We start from the raw sequence: 22,800 nt of genomic DNA on the forward strand, positions 1-22,800 counted from the left end.
CCATCTTGTCCACCATCTTGTGTCCGCCATCTTGTCCGCCATCTTGTGTCCGCCATCTTGTGTCCGCCATCTTGGCCGCCATCTTGTCCGCCATCTTGTCCGCCATCTTGTCCGCCATCTTGTCCGCCATCTTGTCCACCATCTTGTCCGCCATCTTGTGTCCGCCATCTTGTCCACCATCTTGGCCGCCATATTGGCCGCCATCTTGTCCGCCATCTTGGCCGCCATCTTGTCCACCATCTTGGCCGCCATCTTTTGTCCGCCATCTTGGCCGCCATCTTGGCCGCCATCTTGGCCGCCATATTGGCCGCCATCTTTTCCGCCATCGTGGCCGCCATCTTGTGTCCACCATCTTGGCCGCCATCTTGGCCGCCATCTTGCGTCCGCCATCTTGGCCGCCATCTTGGCCGCCATCTTGTGTCCGCCATCTTGGCCGCCATCTTGGCCGCCATCTTGTGTCCGCCATCTTGGCCGCCATCTTGGCCGCCATCTTGTCCGCCATATTGTCCGCCATCTTGTTCGCCATCTTGTCCACCATCTTGGCCGCCATCTTTTGTCCGCCATCTTGGCCGCCATCTTGGCCGCCATATTGGCCGCCATCTTGTCCGCCATCTTGTCCGCCATCTTGGCCGCCATCTTGTCCGCCATCTTGGCCGCCATCTTGTGTCCGCCATCTTGGCCGCCATCTTGTCCGCCATCTTGTGTTCGCCATATTATCCGCCATCTTGTCCGCCATCTTGGCCGCCATCTTGTCCGCCATCTTGGCCGCCATCTTGGCCGCCATCTTGTGCGCCATCTTGGCCACCATCTTTGAGGTGAAGGGGGGGAGGGGGATGGAAGATGTTACCTCTTGAACGACATGCTCTCCTGGTATCGGAAATCTGAAAACAGCTGGTTTGTATGAAAAGTTAGTGTATAAACATTGCATAGCTTACGGCGGAAAATTGGTTGCAAAGTTAGTGTATAAACATTGCATACCTTACGGCGGAAATTTGGTTGCAAAGCTAGTGTATTAATATTGCATACCTTACGGCGCAGTACCAGGAGCTACCTCTTCCGTGGATGCTCTCCTGGTATTATACATTCAAAAACTGGTAGTTTTCGAGGAAATTTTTCACGGCCAACGGGAAAGTTAGTGTTTAACCATTGCATAACTTTCGGCGGTTTTTGAGCAAAATTTCTGCTAAATTTTACTCTACCAACGGGAAAGTTAGTGTTTAAACATTGCATACCTTTCGGCGGTTTTCGACCAAAATTGCTGTACAAGGTGCTACCTCTTCCGTGGATGCTTTCCTGGTATCGGAAATCGGAAAACAACTGGTTTTGTATGGAATTTCGTATCAGCCGACGGAAAATTTGAGCGAGATGAAGGATGCTTTCCATTTTATTGATATTACTTATAAGCGATCGTTCTCACGTGTTTGATAGTATGCAATAGCAAATGTGATGGGCAAATTTGTCCCAAGCTGCAGATGTCACCTCTGGGAAACCATGCTCTCCTGGTATCGGAAATCTGAAAACAATTGTGTGCGCGGCAACGGTATAGTGGTTTTCACAGTTGACCAGTTGATTTGGCCATTGGACAAATTTGTCAACTCTTGTGGCCCTGCACAAATTAATGTGAATTTCGATCGTTTGATTAAATTTCGCTTATTAAATTTGATGCTCCAATTTTAGGTCGGTTGTCCGTGCGTCAAAAAATCCAAGAATTTCTGGGCCGATCTCTTCGGTCATTGTAAAGACACTTGCGATCATTTCATCACATTTACACTAGCACATTTACATCAGTATGAAACACACTATGTGCTCCTTAGGCACAATTTGATAGTCAGTAGCAAATTATAGGGATACAACACCACAAAGCACTCACTAATTTTTCTCAAACAAACTGAGTTTTCAATGCAAAAAAAAACAAGACCGCTTTCAGCACGCACGACAATGTTTTAGCAAGACTACTATGATAGGTTCTTCACTTAACACATCGTTTTCATATCAATGCATACTTGATTTCTTCAAGTATCGTTTTTCGTGTTTTTTTTTAATTTAGATTAACGATTTCGCGGCGATGATCTTCAACCGTATGGATTTACAATTGGAAATTTTAAAACAATTTCAGTCTAACAACGATGCAAATGTTACCGAGATTATAACAATGTAGTTTGAACAGTATTCTACACGGGGATATGATGAAAAGTTTGGAAAGTGGGTGGACATAAGCTGAACCTACAATCCAGCTTCGAATAAGTAATAATCTAGAAAGACAGAAATGGTATTCCAAGAACCATGAAGTATCAAATATCGAACGGAAAATAAAGTTCTTATGATTGCAATATGATTTTATTCATATTCTATGACAATGCTAGCTATGTCGTAGTATACTGACAGATTGTGTCATTTATAACATCATTACCGGCTTGCAAACTTGCAGAAATTGTGACAATCGAAATACTAAACACAATACTCCACCACAATACTGTTTCGAAACACGTAGGCTGGACATTTTCACGGTTCAATCGGGGAGAGAAAACAATACCACACCACGAGTATGCAATGGCAATAGCTTACGAATATTGCGGAAGTGAAAATAAGCATGGTTTCTATTCTAGCATCTAACGGTAGGATCATTTACGAACAGATGAAAAAATCCCGTTCAAGAAATAGAATACATGACTAGGTTGAAGTAAAAGGGCATATAAGGGTTCACGGGGCGGCCAGATGGTGTATCGGTAGCGCAGTCGGTCTGTACAAGACAGAACCACGGAAAAATTTCATTTGGACCATCAAACCTCCGTACGCAGCACTGACTATCCTACGGGTAAATAAAAAAAAAATAGAAATGGTAGTTAAACATTCTAAAGATGTCGTGCCGATAAAGAAGAAGGAGTTTGAATACACTGCATACTTCTCTTGCGTAGCCGTGTAACCGAGCCGATAAAGCTAATAAAATTAAAAAAAAAATATCTAACTATAGATATATAAAATCCAAGGATATTTTCGATCAATTTTCTACTTTTTCAATTAGATTTTTTGCAATAAATTAACTCTACTGCAAAAAATCCAAAAATCGCACAATCGGCACAAGTTGTTTGGGGTCCCAACACGGCGAGGCCATAGGCGACCGCCTACTCCGCCTACCGTTTGATCCGCCGCTGTTGAATTGTTTAACGGTTGAAATGTAGCTTATTTGTGACTATTAATGATGCATTCACAGCTCCACATTGCGTCAATTCAATTCAATCTATAAGTATCTAAGTCAGACTTTGTATGAATCGAAATTCTTGTAGTAGGTCACCAAGGATAAAAATTATGCTTTGAGCTGAATTTAATCATTATTACGATCTGTTACAGTTAATCTTCTGAAGCAAAGTTTTCTGTTGCCATGTCAACCTGTGACATTTAAAAAAATATAGCATGCATACTGAATGGATATTCAACAGATTTTCACTGAACCTTTGGTGAGATCCAATCATCCGTTATGTTTGGTAGTGCAATCCATCAGATTTCAATTTATGTTCCCAATGGTCATTTTTTGAAACCCTTCGACTTCTGTCTTGTGCTTTTCCGCCGAAGGATAGTTCACATGGCGCAGCATAAAACACACACAGACACATTGACGTTTCCTCTGGTTCCGTTTTAAGGTGCAATCTGTCCATTTCCTTACCTTGTTGCCTGCCACAAGACATACCCGACCGTACGAAAATGTGTTCATTACGGATGCAAATATTATTCCATGATGGGTTCCGTGCAACGGTTGAGTAACGTTCAATCGAAACCGTACACAATGAGGTTGCGTTTGGGAACCGAAAGAAGGTCTGGTGTAATGGATGGAGCTGCACGAGAGGGCGTGGTGCTAAGGTTTGCTTTTCCTGCTTATCTTACCGTCGGCAAAGATAGTCCATTTCCGATCAATTGCTGCTAGTGGTCAGGGCTAGTCGTCGGTCAGCCGTTCGTCCCTCGTGGCGGATGCTGAAAGAGTGAACCCGTGAAATGGGTATGGCAGATGATCAAATTCAAATAGATTCAAATTAAAAGCAAACACAGGAAACTCATTAAAGAACTGGGTGTCCATTTTCCGGTGGAAGATTGTTATGGGCCGTGCGAGAATTTAATGGAACGTTTTTCAGCTCAAATGTAACAAATGGGGCAAACTGTGATACCGTTTGTTAAATTTTTACTCAGTAAAAGTATTGATAGAGTGGACGAATATAGGAGCATGGAATTCTTATGAGGTATCCATTCGATAGTCAATTGATTGCACTTCGAAGACGATTGCCGATAATCCAATTCGGGTAATTAGGGAAAGTATGTCCATTTTCCATCACCAAACTTAAACTCTTGCCAAACATAACATAACATAACCGAACATAACTGTTGCGGTGGAGTGTTGTAAGTTTGAAACAGACATGACAAAACGAATTAAACTTTTTTTTTGTCTCATTGAAATATGCATCGCATTATGCATATTTACCCAGCATAAACAATGAAGAAAGATTACAATAAAAATTACTTTTGTAATTGCATTCCGCATGTTTATTCTTGCTGGATATGATTTCGGTCAGATTCAACTATTTTTAATGGTAAAATAAAATACAATTTAATAATGATTCAATTGGTTTAGGAAGTTATTGCATACCATCAGCCGTTTACACAACTCTCATATATGATTGCAGGATCATATCATTTAACTCAATTACTAGAAAACAATTCCATCGGAATGGGAAAGCTGACACTTTTTCATAGGCATGTTTGATTTTTTTATAAATTTGTATCTGCTAGGGACTTTATTCACATAAAAATAAAATGCTGTGGAAATTCCAATAGAAATGTAGTTTGCTATGCCATGAACAACTATCAACAAGCGTTCTCGATTATCTCGTTCCAGTGAAAGTTCAATATGAAAGCCTGTTTTTACCCCCTACAGCTTTTATCTGGAGACGGGATCATTTGAAGGTCGGCACACTTTAGCGCTCACAGTGGGGAGCTTTAGAATTTAATTAAACTGTATTTTTCCCTCGCTTTATTACGCTTTCAGCTGCTACCGTACATGGATTACTTCCGAAATAAATGTGCGAAGTTTGTTTCATTACGTATCTTTACCAGTCAACGTCCACTTTTCACTTACTATCATCATGGATCCACGGCTGAAGGCCCCATCGGGAATGAACCGTGAAATACTATTTTGCATTTTTGGACAACGACACTTTGACTTGGCCTGGTGCCTTGGTGTTTGTGTACTCGCGCTTGGTGTTGTGTTAATATTTCAACTACCCTCGTCCCGAGATCATTATCGTCAGCGGGTGAGAAAATGAAACAACGCGAGCCATACGCATACGACTAAGTTTGTCGGAAAAATCATAATAAATTCATCACGTCAGCTTCCGCAATTTGCGTGCAGCTCCGTGTGTTGGCGTGATATGATCAGCGGCGGATCAAACGGTAGGCGGAGTAGGCGGTCGCATAGGGCCTCGCCGTGTTGGAAGCCCCAACAAATTTGTGCCGATTGTGCAATTTTTGGAAATTTAACAGCAAAGTTAATCTATAACAAAAAATTTAATTAAAACGGTAACACATTGATCAAAAATATCTTCCTTGGTTATATAAAACATTTGTTACTATGTGATAAATTACATGCAGAGAAGAATATCGACTTTGTGACTTTATACTATAAACGAAATTGCACCAGGATTTCCGAATGTATAGTACTAGGAGAGCATCCACGGAAGAGGTAGCACCTAGTACAGCAATGTTACTCGAAAACCGCCGAAAGGTATGCAATGTTTAAACACTAACTTTCCATACAAACCAGCTGTATTCAGATTTCCGATACCAGGAGAGCATGTTTTAAGAGGTGACACCTAGTACCAGCCGAGCAAGAAGACATTTCATACAATCAGGCATAATTTAACAATACATTTATACAATTACCTCATAAATCATTCAAAAGGGAAACTTCCTATCCATAACAGCTTCACCCCTTTTGTGAGGCCATCCAATTTCAATGAAACTTAGTGTACAAATACTATAAGGAGTAATCAGGTCAACGTTCCATCAAGATATCACGACACTCGTGCACTTAGATTTGTGCTTTATCTTCCACTTTACTTAACCTCTTTCCAATAAAAAAAAACGTTTACGAACAACCCGACATATTTTGCCTCCCATCTTTTGACGAGATTCCTTCAGTCGAATGGTACCAGCGGTCCCGAATCGATCATCTCAAATCCTTTTCGCAGGAAGAAATCCATGGTTGGACCCGCACGTAACGGACCCGGCCACAAACAAAACGATCTAAACGGGGGTAATGTAATCAACGTAAAGAGGAAGAAAAAGTAATCCGCCCTCCTTGTTTCCACCCAAGATTTCGACCATGTGGTCGATTCTCCGAACGATCGCTTGATTTCCTTCCATTAGCATAATCAAATCGAATGAGCTAATGAACCGTCCCAGAAGCGTCGAAGGATTGTATTCCCGGGGATGGTTTGGGAAACTATTTGTACCCTTGCGGGTAGCGATTTGCTGCGTTCGAACCTAACCGTTTGACACGTGACACGTGTACCGGAACGCATCTGTTATTTGAGTAACTAGGTTAGACAAGAATAAACAACACCCGTGTTGACATTATCTAAATCGAGCTGCTCATTTCCGATTTCCGAGTGTCCAGGTGTATATGCGTGGGTTTCTTGATTTGGCTTTATGACGAATCGGATGAATGATACATGATAACGGTGATTTCTTTTCTGTACATTATCGGCACGATATATCGTCCCTCTAAAAGGTGTAAATTTAATAATAGTTTTGGGTTGCAGAGCAAGTATTTGTAGAATTCGATCACTTGAATTTTCCCCATACTTTTATTGTCGGCAACATCTTCGTTCGTTTACAGTAGAGCAAATTTATTAATATTGGTAAATGTACGGTTGTTACGATCTGGGAATTGTCACAGATGAATAATAAACCACAAGCGTATGCACTTCTGCATCCCGTATTTGGTTGCTCATATTTCGCTGTACGGCAAATTCGATTCGACCACTTTAGGTGTGACCGTCAAACGGACCGATTGTTCGATGTCAACAAGCATTTTTCGGTGGAAATTCAATTAGTACAATCCACTCGACGAGTACTGCTCTTTACCGATGCATGAATGCACAGCCCTGTGCCTCTATGTGACCTCATATTGTGTTACCTGGTCTGAGGGAAGGGTAGCTTTTTTTACTCGTCGAGTAAGTGCAAACGTATGCCAATACCCAGATGAGCTTAGCGATCCATCGAAACATTCGTCACGGTTGGTTAGTTTCAGTGATAGAAAACGCTTTGCGAACGTTTATGCAGCGGATGGAAATTAATTCCACTTGAGGTGGTCAAGTTCTAACTGTTCCGTCCAAAACAATGTTTGCTCGTGGGAACCAGTTTATTTGCGCGAATGCACTTCGGCGCGCGTGTATTGGTGTGTGATGGATTCATTTCGTTTGGGAAAAATAAATATATTAAAAACGAAACCTGGTTGTTTTGAAAACATGATGAAATTGTTTATGAATTTGAAATTTTGTTTTTGAATATTAATAAATGGTTTTGTGTATGAACACATGATTTCATATCAATCATCTAACGTATCCTTTTATGAAATGAACAAGGACAAAACTCAACCGAATGTTGTTGTGGTGGTTAATGAATTTTTATTGTGCAAAAAAAACGTTACTAAACTGCTGCTATATGTGCGAATTGAAATTTCAGTATTTATTTTCAATCGTTTTTGTATGTGCTTAATTTTTAATTACTGTTTATTTAACTTTTATCATCCACTGCAACATTCGTCAACAATTAATAATGTTTTGTTTGCTCGTTTTTATTTTTTCTTCTTAACAGCTTCCATCCGTTACATCCGGCGTGTGCCAGTGCGAGCGATACCAGCTTGCTCCAGTTCCAATGATCGTTTCAGCCAATCCCATCTACCATCCGTAACACCGCTAAGCTGATGGCGACCCGCGTGTTTTATGTTCACCCCATCATTGCAAGACGATTACACGCTCCAGTGGGTCGAACAATACGGGTGCAACTGTGGACGCCATTATGAATCCGTGTAACAGCTGGAGCCATGATCGATCGAACGGTGGAGCATTTCACCGTCTCGTAACAGACAATCGGTTTCGCCGTAAGGCACCGAAAATGACATCATAGTGTGCGAGCAGTTGTATGTGTATGTGCTTGGATGGATAGATAGTGGAACGCAAAGCCAACATGGTGGGGCATGGATTACTGCGATTAAGAAACGTGAATGCAAGTGTTGGAACGCACAGTTGAAATGTCGTGTGTAGTGTGTTTGTTACAAAATTGGTTCAGGTGCAAAGTGTCCGAATGGTAAAAGCTACCGGTGCGTGTCAAACACGGGAGGAACATCAGTGTCCAACGCGTCAGTAAAAAAGTGCTGCAGAGAAGTGTGCATGAGCGCACGATTAGTGTACAGTAAAAATTAGTTGTAATTTCTTGTATGTAAACAGGCAGCGCGTGCAACCGCATCCGCGTGTATGTAGGTAAGATAGTGGAGTAACGTATGACAAACTATGGCCCTGACGGACGGTAGACGCCCGATCAAAGAAACACACGCCTGGACCGCATGGCCATGGTCCACCGCACGGGAAGCGTTCCGGGTGACACCGAACGCTGCCAGCAGTTCCACCGCTACCGTTTCCAGCACGACGACCACCATTACCTCCTACACTGCACAACCGTCAACGATTTCCTCCCTAGCGGCCTTCCATTCCACGAGCCCCAGTTCCCTCGCCCCGCTCAGTAGTACAGTTCCGCCGGGCGTCCGATCGCAAACACGATTGACGACCGTGGTCGATCATCTGTCATCACTTGTGTCGTCCACAGTGACCGGCGATGGCGATGATGATGGGACGAATGGGGACCTTTCATCGTCGTACGGTGCCGGCCACAGCCTGCCGACCGAGGAGACCATCCAAACGGTCGGAAGCGTGCGTAATCTCACACAAACCCTCCTCTCCAACTATAGCACGGTTGCCACGGACTTCGGTGGTGACATATCCAATGGTTCCTCGTTCTCGGCGTCACCGTCTTCCTCGTTGGTGGAAGACCAGGGGTCCACCATACCGGGCCTATCGCTATCCCTGCCCGATCTGCTCGAGGAGGACGAGCTGATGGCGCTGTGGAACTGTACCAACTGTTTTTTGCTCAATTACGGTGCGGCCGGCGGTGTCAATGGTACGGCCAAATACTACGGTAATGGTACGGTCGATCCGCGGGACGTGTTACTGCTGCCGAAGGGCGACGATGATACATTCGCCAGCGAGACGACAATCTATCTAATACGTGTGATCGCGACCGCCATCGTGCTGGGAATAGTCATCCTAGCGACCGTTATCGGTAAGTAGTGTTCCAATTCATGCAGATTGTAATGAACAGTGTTCTATACAAGGAAATTGAAAGGAATTATAGAAATGAAAACAAAAATAGAATTCTCATGACCAATTTTCATACGTCAAGAACCATTCTGTTATATGTCAAAGATAACAAATGCAGAGAGGTGACTCTTCCAGCTCTCCACATACACCGTCTCGAATCGCACTGATATCGTGCCATAATTTGTATTCTGTACACCGCAAGGTAGAATATTTCCATGTTTCCATGTTGACAAGAAAATCTTATTTACAAAACCTACTTCCTGACGCAGTGGCCCAAAATCCAATCATAATATTGAATGCGCATCGGTAAACATTGCCGATACCGTTCATAATACTTTTCGGAATGGATTCTGACGTTCTCTGCCGATGTTAAATATTCTGAACCTTTTCATTTTTCAAAAAGCAGTAGCAGACGTATGATAGGCAAACCAGCTTGGTATTACTTTTGTTCAGTAGATGACACTGTTCGGCTGTGCACATCTTCCGTAGGAAGTGGAGACAAATTTCTATCGCTCTGCTTGCCCTTCGACATTCCCAGTACCCTCATCGTTCGCTGGAAGCGGAAGTCAGGGCACTGGCTTTGATGGACGAATTACATTTCACTGCTCATAGCACTTCTTCCGGTTCGCGCTATGTCTTCATCATTTGTGACAGACAGAGGAAGTGGCATCAGAGAGCAGACGGAGAACAACTTTAAACTGCTCCTTTCTGTCGGTTTGAACAAGTAATACACGCGTAACATCTGGAGTAGGAAATGGCAAAGATGCAAAAAGATGCTACAAGAGGATGATGCTTTTTCGCGTGCTCAATGACAACATTGGCTCCATTTTGTCTTTGGAACCGAAGGAAAATTCGTGTCCAGGACTTTGAGGAGCACCAGCAATGCTTGGCAGGAGAAGAAAATATATTCTTCCCAATTCACGTTTCGAAAGACCATCTTGATCAGCGTCAATGTCATTGCCGTTACGAGCGGATATCACGCACCGTAGACATCAATGGACACCCAGTGTCGAGAGGTGGCGCTGTCAAGTGCGGACAATATGTGAGGGATTTTGTTATTTTTCCATAAATAAAGGCTCGAAACCATAACTCGGTGCGATGATGATTCGATTCTGAAGGCTTGCAGGGAGAGTTATGTGCTGTTACTGAACCAAGATAGTTTAAGTTACTCTACATTCAATAAATCGCCACAGCCGACAATCTAATGTGTCACACAGTTGGTTCTATTTCGCATGTTATCAATGTAAGTGAGATCCCTGGATCTTTCATGAATTCACTCAGCACACCTCACTTTAATGAGCTTTTCTACATAGCACTAGTTGTGCTAACACATTAAAAACCATAGCAGCAAACCTCTTCTCATGCAGCAGGTAGCGTAAATGCAATTTTAGGCTCGATTTATTATAACGACAAGGCAAACCACAAAAAACACAACCTCAACTGAGAAAACTCTTCGATGCGGCACAAATGTTCATTTCTAACCCAAAATTATCTTGCCAGGGAAGAATCTTCTTCCATGAGCACGACAGAATGCGCACGGTTTGGGGGCAATAAGCTTTCTCGTTATCATCTTTAAAATCAAATCAAAATATTCGCTTCCAGTACATCTTTTTTATGTGTGTTCACATTTTCCAACCTATGGCAGTAGCGGAAAACCGCCTCATAGTGGGACCTCATGGCTGGAAAACTCTGGGGGAAATCGTTCGTTTCTGTGAGTGCGCTAAGAAACGTGCACAGTGTAGATGGGTTCTACAAGAAGATGAGACTGATCGTGGCTCTTATCATGATTGTTATTTCATGACGTACGAGCTACACCCGTGCACTGAGAAGTAACGTTCTGCATGTCTAATAACCATGCCAAAGGGGATTGAGGTGCTCACTGCCGTTCGGGCTGTTGGGAATAATTTGCGTAAATTTACAATTTTTCATCCGAAACCATCAACGACCATCGTGTGCGAAGCTGTACTGCTTAACGCTTGCCTTCAGTTTGACATTCAATATAGTACGATAGTGCACAGGTGAACTAGTTAACGTGGCAAACGTGATTGTATGATTTGCCAGGAAAGGATGATACTATCACTTGTACAAACAGTTACCTTGAGGCCTTACGTGATGAGATTGACGGTCAGTGACATTCCCAGGCAAGAAAATAAGCTTATTTCAGATGCCCCTCGGTAAGCTTTCCACATCGCCATCAAGCCAAAACTGGGGAGAAGTTTGCCGTAACCCGTCAAGGCTGCCATCACACGCACTGCCGATGCTGGAAAACAACGATCCAGCAGAACTCCCAAGTTCTCCTGGGATTATCCAATGTTTCTGTAACGGGCATGTTAGGTGCGGGGAAATTCCTGTAAACGAGTCAAAACTTTATTGATACACCTCATGAATTACACAAAAGTGGGAAATCTCTAGGGCGTTTCGGTTCCTGGAGAAGAATACCAAGGATGCTCGTTAACGTGTTTCGTGTCAATATGCTATTTGCGTGCACGGATATTAAAGAAAGCTATTAGTATGTAAGTTTTTTTTCGATTAATGTTATTGGGCCAACATGGGAATGCTTATTCTAGACTACTTTAAGCATAGTATTGGGGAGACACCAAGCTTTTATTTATACAATATTGTTCTACATCTATTCAAGAGGATATCTGGAAACTTATCTGTAGTTCAGATTACAGATAGTGTAGTTTACTATCTATGGTAAACTTATTTCAAAACTGTTTTCTTTCTTGAATAGTGATTATCTCAAACCGTTACAAACGTTTAAGAGAGTTCACATACACATATTCTCATATAAATATTTGATGTTTACGCAATCGATATCGACTCATGTCTTACCTTACGGATATATAACTCTTTGGGGGTTTTCTGTCAAAACCAAATTAGCTGATTACACTACCACATTTCCACTTGTATGGTACAAAAGCAACGTCTGGCTTTATTAGTAACCACTTTGAATTGTGTATATATGCTAACGCTCCTTACGCTTCGTCTAATAAAACGTGGCTAAAATCATTACAAGCCTCCTTCTTTTTCAATCGCATCCGTTCCCCCATCCCCGGAACTGAACCGAAAACCTCAATTATGCTGCGAAAATTAAATTACTTTCCACTTCGCAGCACTTTGTGCCGAGTTGCGAGTGCGGTTGATTGGTTCCGTTGTTCGGAAGTGGCCAAAAACATACACACGCACATCTACGTGGTGCAGTGCTCGCGCTTGGTGTTATGGTTAAATTTTGAAGCCACCTCCATACCGCACGGTACTGATTTACTCCGGTTTAGCCTGGAAGTATGAGCGGTTTGCAAGAAACTTGCTGTATGGTGCTGTATTGCGCGGTACGAGTTTGGTTAGGAAGCGTACTGGCTATGTAATCTACTGGCTCCGGAAGGGAGTTAAAGCACAAGTTTCCGGTGATACAACAACCTGGAGGATTGAAGTAAGTTTGCCGAAGGTACACCACAGCTTCCGTCTCCAAGCTGGCGGCCGACACGGGTTAGCTAAAATGCTTCCTGGGCGATGCTATCCCCGAGAAGATGGTTGAACAATATCTGGCCGTACCAATCTTTACCCTCATGATGCAGGACAAGCGGTCTATAGATCGTAGTTTACCACGGAACTGACACAATTAGCTCGGGCTGCGGGCATAACATGGAGAGTGTTCCACACCACTGGAGCCGGTTCGGGTCCATAACCTGTGCCATCTAAATCTCGAACGTTCGTAGTAATAGGAAGCAGTGTGCGAACGATGGAGAAGCTTTCCAAATTGACGATTTATGATGTTTCTTGGGAAGATTTAATACAGCCGTACCATAACCATCGGTACGGGTTCTGGTGGCATTTCGCGTGCTTCAAAGACATTCCCGGCATCCATCGTCCATCGAGAGTTTTTGCTATCCCGGTTCAGAAGCACCCATTTTGGGGTTTTTATATCGATTGATACACAAGCACACGCACAGCGAAAAGAAGAAAAATACGACCAAGGGGACGGGTAGGCCACTAGCCCAGAATATGTCAGAAGTTATTGATAAATGGCGTAATGGGGCGTCATTTTCGCGCCCCGGTGCTCATTCCAATGGTACGAAGTTTTGACCTGCTTTGGGTGTGAAAGCATTAGGAAATGAAGCGTGAAGCTTTTTTCTACAACGTACAGTAAGTGGAAAACAAAACACTATGCCTCGCAATAGCAACACCTCCCGTTTCAGCTGTATAAAGGACGGATAGAACGGATAGGGACGCGAGCCTAATTGAGAGAGGGTGTTGAGCATGGTGAAAAGTTTCAACAAGTTTTCTATTGTGTGCATAATTTGATGCAGTATCCGGAATAAATGCGATGAGTTAGTACAAAAAAAAAACAACACTACAAGAAAAGGTCTCAATAAATTAAGCGGTAGATGAAAATGGTCAGGGTTTTTTCCGGTGCACAAAACCAGAAAGAGTATGACCAAAATGGAAGAAATATGGATACCGCGCTTTTAATTTATTTTTCCCTTTTCTTTTAGTTTTCTTTTCAAAGAATTCAGTTTTTATGTGTTTCTTTAGAAACTTCAACTAATGCAATTTATTTTTACCAACACAGTGGATGTGTGGAATTGTATTATTCGTTCAACTAAGATTACCTTAAAAGGTTTTGCAAGCTCTTACAATAAGAGATAGATTAATACGTGGATTGTGCTGATACTTTTTTAATCACCCAATATACAAAAAATCCTACCTAAAAATATCCTCGACATTCTTGGTTCGATTTAGCCAACCCAGCTCACATAAACAGTGTCATAAATAATCGTATGGCATTGTACAAATGTATAAAAATTATTTATTGCTCATGTCGCTCGTGCAGAAATCGAAAAAGGAAGCAGCCACCCCAAATCGACCGATAATAATATGTTGGTTGTACCATTCTTCTGCGCAAGATTTTCCATCGGTTTCGGTTGGCTTCAACTTTTGCAAAGCATTATTTATAACGCGTGAAAATTAAATTACATCTTTACAGAAATCGTTTCTGTGCGCATTACGAAACGAGCCCATACAACGGTTTGGAACAGGTTGAAATTCCATACATCAAAAGTCATGACGCGCAAGTGAATCATTAGTTTCGTAGATGAGTTTAACGCACTCCAAGTAGCTGAGCCAGGGAAAAATTCAATTTAAATCGAGTGAATCCCCTCCTTGTAAATTAAATGCCATTGCATTAACTTTAATTCGTTACTGGAACAAGAAATCCTGCAAACGTGCGATCCTGCCGTGCGCCACATTGGCGTAGCATAGTTCAAAAGGGAAAAATTCGTCCGGAAAGCATTGCTGGGGTTTGAAATTTGTTACAGCACAGCACCGTTACAATCGCATAGTATCCCTCGGAGCGTCCGGTTTTGTTCGCTGGCTGAAACCGTTAACGAGCAGCTTACCGGGAATCGAAGGGAGCGGAAAATAAGGTAAAATGCTCGTTTTTGTTTTATTTCTGCTGCTTTCTTCACCATGTTCAGCTGTTTCCGGTTGAATTCCAGTTCATGGACCGTAAATCAATTAAGCGGAAGTGCAACGGTCATTGAGAGAATCAATGTGAATAATTTGATTCCAACGCTTTCCGCCAGAATTGCTAACATACAGCCAAGCACATGCACAAAAGTGCATTTCGGTAGCTTAAGTCGTTTGTTGAAATTTTATCTAGAGAATTTCCTGGAATTATCCTTTAAAGCTACTTTTTAAATATTCAGATAAATACTACTCAACTAATGAAATTTGAGATGAGATGAACTTCACACCATGTTGCCTATCATGGTGTGAATTCTTCAAAAGCTACGTGTGTAGTCGTGCTGTTGGAAAATTTATGGAAAACTGTTTGATAAATTATATCCCCACGAGGCTAACACAGGGGACTTTACTGTTGGGATCTAGCACCTTACGTGTGGAACATCAACAAGGCCAACAAGCCATTGATTGGTTTTATTGATCTTGTAGATCTACCAAATTTAAAGCGAAATAAGCCGTGCGTGTAACAACAAACCATCCACGCCTCCAACATGGCCAGCTGTCAGTGCAGTTACCACAGTTGACAGGTGGAAAATTGAGTGCACTGGGCAAGCAACAAAAACAGCACTACGGGATTAATTCTAAAGCACAGTAGGTAGAATTAAAACTCATCGCATGATGGTTAGTTCAAAGAATTGTTATGGTCATAAAGGAGATCAATTTCTGAACAACATCAACCTCTCCTACACTGCACTTTTTCTCTGTAATATTTCTTTTTACCTTTTCACAAATGTAGTAGTTCAAGGTGATTAGAGTGTTCTGGTTTTTACAGTGTTGCGATGCAATTGTGGCTGTTGTACAAAGTATAAGTTCAACTTCAACACTCTATAGTATCCCGCAACAACGGACCAACATCATCAGCAGATCCCGGAACAGGAACTACCTTCCATTACCGCAATAACTGTGTGTGCTATGGAGCGGTGTGTTTATAGAGATTGATTACCGGACCCGAACGGGAAATGCAATCATGTTGGAGTAAAAACAACAACAGCAACAAAACCAACTTCTCGGTTTTATGCGTTGATCCTTGGCTCGGGCTCGGGCTCGGGCTACACTAAGGGAGGGAGAGTTTGATGGATAATAAATAAATAAAATACCCTTATCCGTAAAGCTCGGATGCGGGACACACCGGTGGGACCATAGCCGAGACTGACGAGGTGATGGACAGGATTGATTACAAGGTTATGGACACATTCAAGGCCCATGTTCGTGCCGGGATGCAAACCCGTAGTTTGAGTCTGTCAGTCGCACTTACGGTAAAGATAAATATAATTCAAGGTACAGGTAACAGGTGTCACATTCGAGCCGCACTGTTCCAAATAGCATGTGCGTTACCAGCACGGGACGTTGCTACAGTGCCGTGACGGGTTGTTGGTTCAGCGGACTATATCCTTCCTTTGTGTTGCTACATACACACGCAGCAAAAAGGGTTCTGGGTTGCAATGATGCTTCCATACACATTCGTCTTCATCATCATTAACCGGTGCGGACGAAAAGTGGCCATGGATCCGTTACCTTACGCCCGGCATAGGTATGACCGGTGGATCGATTCTCCTGCCGGAGTTTCCTCACCCATGGGTTGAAATGTGGCGAAAATTACGCAGCGCATCGACAGCTACCAAGCTGTCCAGCGATAACGGACTTCATCAAACTGACTGTCACCTGAAGGATAATAAATTACACGATACCGCTTTCGGTCCCATGGTGTGCTGCTGCTCGATAAATCTTATTTTTGTGTTTTTATCATCCGCAATCGTTCACTTTTGTTTCTGTTCTGTAAAAGCTCTAAAGCAGTCAACATTTCAGGATAAATCGTGTTTCCGTGCAGATACCGTGCTTCCGGTTGAAAATTTGGACCATGCCGGACCCAAAGTTCCAATGATAGGCAATTAGTGCGAAAAAGGGATTAACACAGTACGGTCGTACTTTGTCAGTTGGTTTTAGAGCGCAGCTGAATGTGTAAACATTAATGATTGATTTCAGAGGGGTCCACCGTTAGATAGATTGGCCATGATCTTTCGCCCATTTCATGACGGGTGGGCGCATGAGCGAGATAATTGAGATTGGTTGCCGGTTTGTAGATAGCTACGCTTTGGTTCAAGTACGATGATCAGAGAGGGAAAAAGATTAATGAAGGTAATGAAAAGAGTGTTAACGCATTTTCCATCCCAAACTAATCGCGATCGAAATTCATCGAAAGAATATACCAAACCAGGTTTGTACCTATCCTGTGATATTTATAATAATATAGATAATATAAATCGTTAGACGTTTCATAATTTTGCATAATTTTGAAAAATCACAATTTTGTACAATTAGTTGAGAATCGATTCGTCGCTTCGAATAACCTGCCAATCTTACACAACGTATTGAACGTTCTTTGAACAACTTTGAACTTACAGGCGTATTTGCAACGGGATAAGTCTACTCTACGGCAACACGTGTATAACCACCATCATTCAAAGGTTTGCTTGATAAATGGTGCGTAAGTAAGTGGTACCAAACAATACGATTCCGGTTACTATGTGCGTCTCCATTAGCCACATTTATGGATCGCTTTCCATCACCACTCCTCGCGATATAGACGCCTTAGTTTTGTGGTCCTGTCTCGGTGGAGCCGACATACATGCACGTAACAACAAATCACAACAGACGAACGAACGTAATGGTCCGAACTCTGAAATCGTCATCAGTTTGATTGAAGGTCGCCGTAAAAGGACAGTAATTTGATTTTCTATAGTTTCGATTTTACTTTCCGTTGGTTATTTATGCGATGGCTGGGGGTTGGAGTTGGGTAACTGCCACATGGTGTCATCCGTTGTTTTTACACCCCTATTCAGGGTCAGAATAAAACATTACAAAACAATCGATATCAAATTTTGTGGTTTTTATGTTGGCTGACGATGGTTGGATGAACGGAGGACGTTTGGTGTTATAGATAACATTTTGTTTTGTACTTTTTTCTTATGGAATCAATGGAAGTAATTTGTCGAAAATATTGTGTCTGGGGTATTGCACAATCTGATCTTTTATTTTCCCTTTGACATTCATTTTCATATTCAATAAAAAATATCGATGATAGTGGAATGTCGATGTTGTTTGTTATACTACTAGTTAAGTTTTTTGTTATTCTCTCATCACGATTTTGTTATGTTTTATGTGAATTGTTTATAATATTTAACTTCACACACTTTGTTTCTTGCTCTTTGCATGATGTAGGTAAAAAGCTCCTTTTGAAATAGTCGATTATGAGAGACAAAAACATGAAGCAAATTTCCTCCAACCGACACATTCCAGAAAGATTATTTTTAGTAAATGCTGTACCCAACACACCTAAATTAAATGAGTGAGGTGGATGAGGAAAAATCGTAAGTTCATCGTCATGAGTTTTTACTGGTTTTAGTTTTTCACAGCTTCCAACGTATTTTCCTTCGCAGTGAGAGTGAAACACGATGTCACTGGGGTCAAGTTTTTTCCCTTCCCAATAACTTTTCTTTTGAAAAAGCACTTCAGTTCGCTCGAAGAGATTTTCCATCCTGAGGGCTATCCTATTTACAGCGACCCATCTTTTCCAATTATAACTTGTTGAACTTTTGTCTTTTCGACAGCTACAAACACGTGCCCCGAGAAGTGGTTATTTTTTCTCAATCATAGCCCCGAGCAGACCAACAAAAAAAAAAACGATCAACTGAATAAAAAACGGTTTATGATGGCCCAAAAACCCCTGCCTGAAATCCACATTGTGTTGCTTTTTAGGAAAAACTTCCGGTTTCGGGTTTTTTTGGGAAATTGTTTTCATGATGGTCATGATGACTTTAGGCGCCATGAAATGTTTGTCGGGTTTTTGATATTCTTCTGCTCTGCTACCGCTCAGTTTAAACGGCACCCCAGCAAACGAAGACGTGATAATCATTTTTGTCGTGACACTGTTGACGTCATGCGTCTCTTTTACCTGGTCATTAGGTGCAGGATGTGCCCAACACCAATGTTTCCAATTTTTCAGTGAACCCCTTTTTTGGGTTTCTGTTTTGTCGATTGTAATCTAATTATTAATACTTGGGCTGTGTGATTAGGGGTTCTTTGTTTCCATGGTGTAAGTTATTTATATACCGGAACACGGAGCATTTAGGACACCGAATATTAAGCAAACTTAATTTATCTACGAGGACAGGAGGGTGGGACCCATGAAGTGTCCTTTTCAGGTTAGAAAAAAAACTCTACCATTTCTAAGTCTTCTCACGCCTTCAAGCATCACATTCATCCTGCACCATAAATAGTATGTCCGAAAATAAAATAAACAGTAATTGATGCCGTCCAACGGTTTCTTCCGACCGAAAAAACATAGATGCAAGTACAATTTTCTTCGAATCCGTTGATAGCCTTATGTCTGCTAATGAACGCCCTCCGTCTTCTTGCTATCGATCAGTGTAGATTAAATGTTTCTGGGGGACTGTTTCGTGCTTGTTGCTAGGCTCGTTTTAATCCATATCCCTATAAGTTTGATTTCAATGAATTGATTAATTTCTCATCTAACCCATCTTTAATAGCGTTCCGGGTTGGACCCATGCCGAGACTATTTATTATACCGGTCTTGATTGAAATAAAGCTCCTCACAGTAGGAAGTGATTGAAAACGGCGATGGACAAGCGGTGCCCGAGGAGATAAATAATATTTTATAACGAAGCTTGGTACAGACACTTAATGCTAGAGAGTAATTTCAAACCATCCCCCAAGATTGTGCTCAAACAGTGGGGACATTGATCTGGTTAGAATACCTGACCTATTATCAGTATGGTTAAAGTAGGTTCCAGTATCATTAGAGACTTAAAAAATACACACAATATCCAATAAGATCTTTATGTTCAAGTATGCCAGATCTCTTGCTTAAGTATTATCTAGGGAATTGTAGATTATTCCTTCAGTTCTCTCGATCTTTGTAAAATCTTTCGAAAAATCACAACTCTAGTTACAATGGTTCAAAAAGTTTAACAAAATCTTCGAAGGGTGTCTAAACGAATTAACTGTGAAAATATTTAAACTTCCTTTAAAACCCGTCCTATGCTGTAATGATTAACATGAATTTCAGTGAGGATATGAGAAAGTTGTCCCAAATCGTCCACCTTGGAGCAGCAGCTGGGATTCAAAGCTGCAAAAGCTATTAACAGACAAATAAACTAATTATCCCGAACAGTTCCCCAACTTCTCCACCTGCCTACAGACGTAAGCAATGCAGGGTGTCGTTAAAAAGTACGTACCCAAAAGCGTACCCAGAGCGCCGAGTGAAAACGACTTTTCGGCCAAGTTTTCTGTTCCTTGTTTTACACTAAAACCGTGACGATAAATGGTCACTGTGCAGTGTGAACGCGGTCAGGAGTAGAGATGGAGTCTGTGGAATCGTTTTCTGGAAAGTTTTGGCACTTTGCTGCTCCGAACTGCACCATCCACTCCCTTGGTCATTTTTCAGGGAAGTAGCTGTGCTGTCGTCTGTAAGCGATTCATATTGGAAAAGTTTGAATGTGTTTGAAATTTTGCTGCCGTTCCACCGTATTAGTTAGCGTCATTCGCTGTGTTCTAGCACACGTTTTCAAGCTTCGACTGAAATCGATCAAAAGGGTCTAGAGATTGTTGTTGTTTTTTTTTTTTTTTGGGGAAGAAATGTTTCAACTCGCAAGTGGTTTTACGGTGCGACTATTTGTGCTGTTAAAACTGTGTAATAAATAATAGATCTGAACTAGTGTTTCAAACAATGGAAGGATCCAGAAGGGTTATTCATATACATCTTCAGTAAAGTGTCATTCACCGTTACCAATACAGCGTAGCCGTTCTTCTCAAATAAACATAAAAACAGACATTTTAGAAAATTTTCTTGAGATTTCTAGGAAATTTCTCGTATTTATGACTTTCATTTACACATAAACCCCTTCTTGGGAAGACTATCAAGTATGTAATTGGTAAATTAAGGTGCTATGTTCGTAAGTTTTCCTTCTGGAACTCGTTGGAGATCGTATCTTACCACATGTAGCTCAGGGGTTATGTTAATCGTTATAAATAACCGGCCCACATGTGCGTACGTTCCATGACAGACTGTATCAAAGCTGTCCTTTTTCGATTCACCCTGTGTGTCAATTGGAAGGCTGTCTCTTGTTGGCAAAAATAAGTATAAATTTCCCCCATCCGCTCAACTTTCAACTACCGGGTTTGCGTCATTCAGCTGTCAGCATCCAGCTGACGAAGCTGTTACCATTGCCGCCGAGGAGTCGTTCTGTCTAACAAACGATGACACTTTCTATTACCGTTTGGTTCGCCCCTGGCCCGACACCAGGCAGGTTTGCTAGCGTTTACATTGTGTCGCAAATCCTCCTAGAGAGTAAAAATATACTCCAGAAAATAATAGCACTATTTCATTTTAGAATTAGAGAATTAGAGGTTTCCATAGTAAAATGTGTTCGAATTAAGAACTAACACAATCATTTCTACACGTTTATATCTTAACTTTCGAACTAAGAACACAAAACAACATCCTTCAAATGGACAATCGTTATTCGTGTTTCGGAAGCAAACCGAAGCTCACCATGACGCAGGGGCGATAAGAGTGATTTGATTGGTTTCTCTTCACCATGCTGGCAAACATTTAGGGGAAGTATTATTTCATTCTACCACCAACACGGTCATGTCTCCGAACTCCATGGCAGACATTCGGTGGCTAGTTTTATATTATTATTTTTGCTTATCGTTTCACTACGCCACCACCTTTCCTGGCTACATATCACTGGGCAGAGATTCGTCAAAAAATCCATCAAATGTCGTCGGTGCCGACGTCACCCATCTGACCGGTCATGTCTTGAGAGTCAGCAAGTTATCCGACCATCCCATCAAGCTCGGTCCATTCCATTTCGCAGCGTTTTGCTGTTCTATCTTGAGGGCTGACGCTGATCTACCCGTCCATTGCAACCGGCAACAGTGGGTTGAAAATGTTCGGGGTTGGAGTTGGGTAAGATCTGCTGGACGATAATCCATTTTGTCACGTTTTCGGTTTCGCTTTTTTGTTTAGCTTCACACACCGCTGTGCTTGGCATTTGTTGCTGGCTGTGTTAAAGCGAACGAATTCCGTGTTTACATTCTTCTCGTTTCTGATCCCGAAAGTTGAAGAAGATAAACCCACCGAATAAGTTTGTCTCCCCTGAGGTGGGATGGTTTCACTAATCCCGCGTGTTATTGTAACATGACCAGCCAAAAAAACAACATCAAGCCGGTTTAAACATATCTATGGATTGAGGCTTCCTTAGAGATTCTAGGTAGAGGATTAATTTTTTTTGTGGTAGCGTAGATCGAAGAGGGGTGATTTTTGTATACTTCAATTTCTCTTCGATCGAATGTATCAATCCCACTTGCGTGTTTAAGCCCACTCTCATTTCCCGCCTTGGGCACCATAAGCTTTAAGATCTTTCAAAAACACAAGCCCACTTCTTTCGGGATCCTTGGCTTCGGGCACAGTACGCGCGATGGCTTTTCCTCGGCATTTATTGTGTACATTTTCCAGTCGACTAAACTGGAACCAAATCAAGCAAGTCGGTTCGAGGAAAGCACGTAAAAAACGTGCCGAACGGTGCTAAGGTTGCTTCTAAGAAAAATCTCACAATAGAAGAGGGTGCTGTTGAATATTTTGAATTTAAAGTAGTCTGAATTATGGCTTAAAACGTCTTTGGTGCGTGTAGCTTACGATGAGTTGGAAGGTGATGGGCGATCGATTTGCGAAGCCATGGGAAGGAAAACCGGGTTGATGGTTGTACGAAACCGGTTGGAAGTAGAAAGTTCCAAGTAATTGTGGAATTGCTATGTTCATTATTTGAGAAAA

General features: G+C 41.9%; 1 protein-coding gene across 1 annotated transcript in view; it reads left to right on the forward strand.

Annotated features, from left to right (window-relative positions):
- The first annotated feature begins 8,558 nt into the window (after nt 1–8,558).
- The window catches only part of LOC128297338 (5-hydroxytryptamine receptor-like), a 35,106-nt gene continuing 20,864 nt past the window's right edge, over nt 8,559–22,800 (forward strand). The window contains exon 1 of the mRNA XM_053032964.1: nt 8,559–9,384. Coding sequence (XP_052888924.1) covers nt 8,559–9,384 — 826 coding nt within the window. The remainder of the gene's footprint in view (nt 9,385–22,800) is intronic.

Source organism: Anopheles moucheti, chromosome 2 (assembly GCF_943734755.1).
Source record: "Anopheles moucheti chromosome 2, idAnoMoucSN_F20_07, whole genome shotgun sequence".
Taxonomy (NCBI): domain Eukaryota; kingdom Metazoa; phylum Arthropoda; class Insecta; order Diptera; family Culicidae; genus Anopheles; species Anopheles moucheti.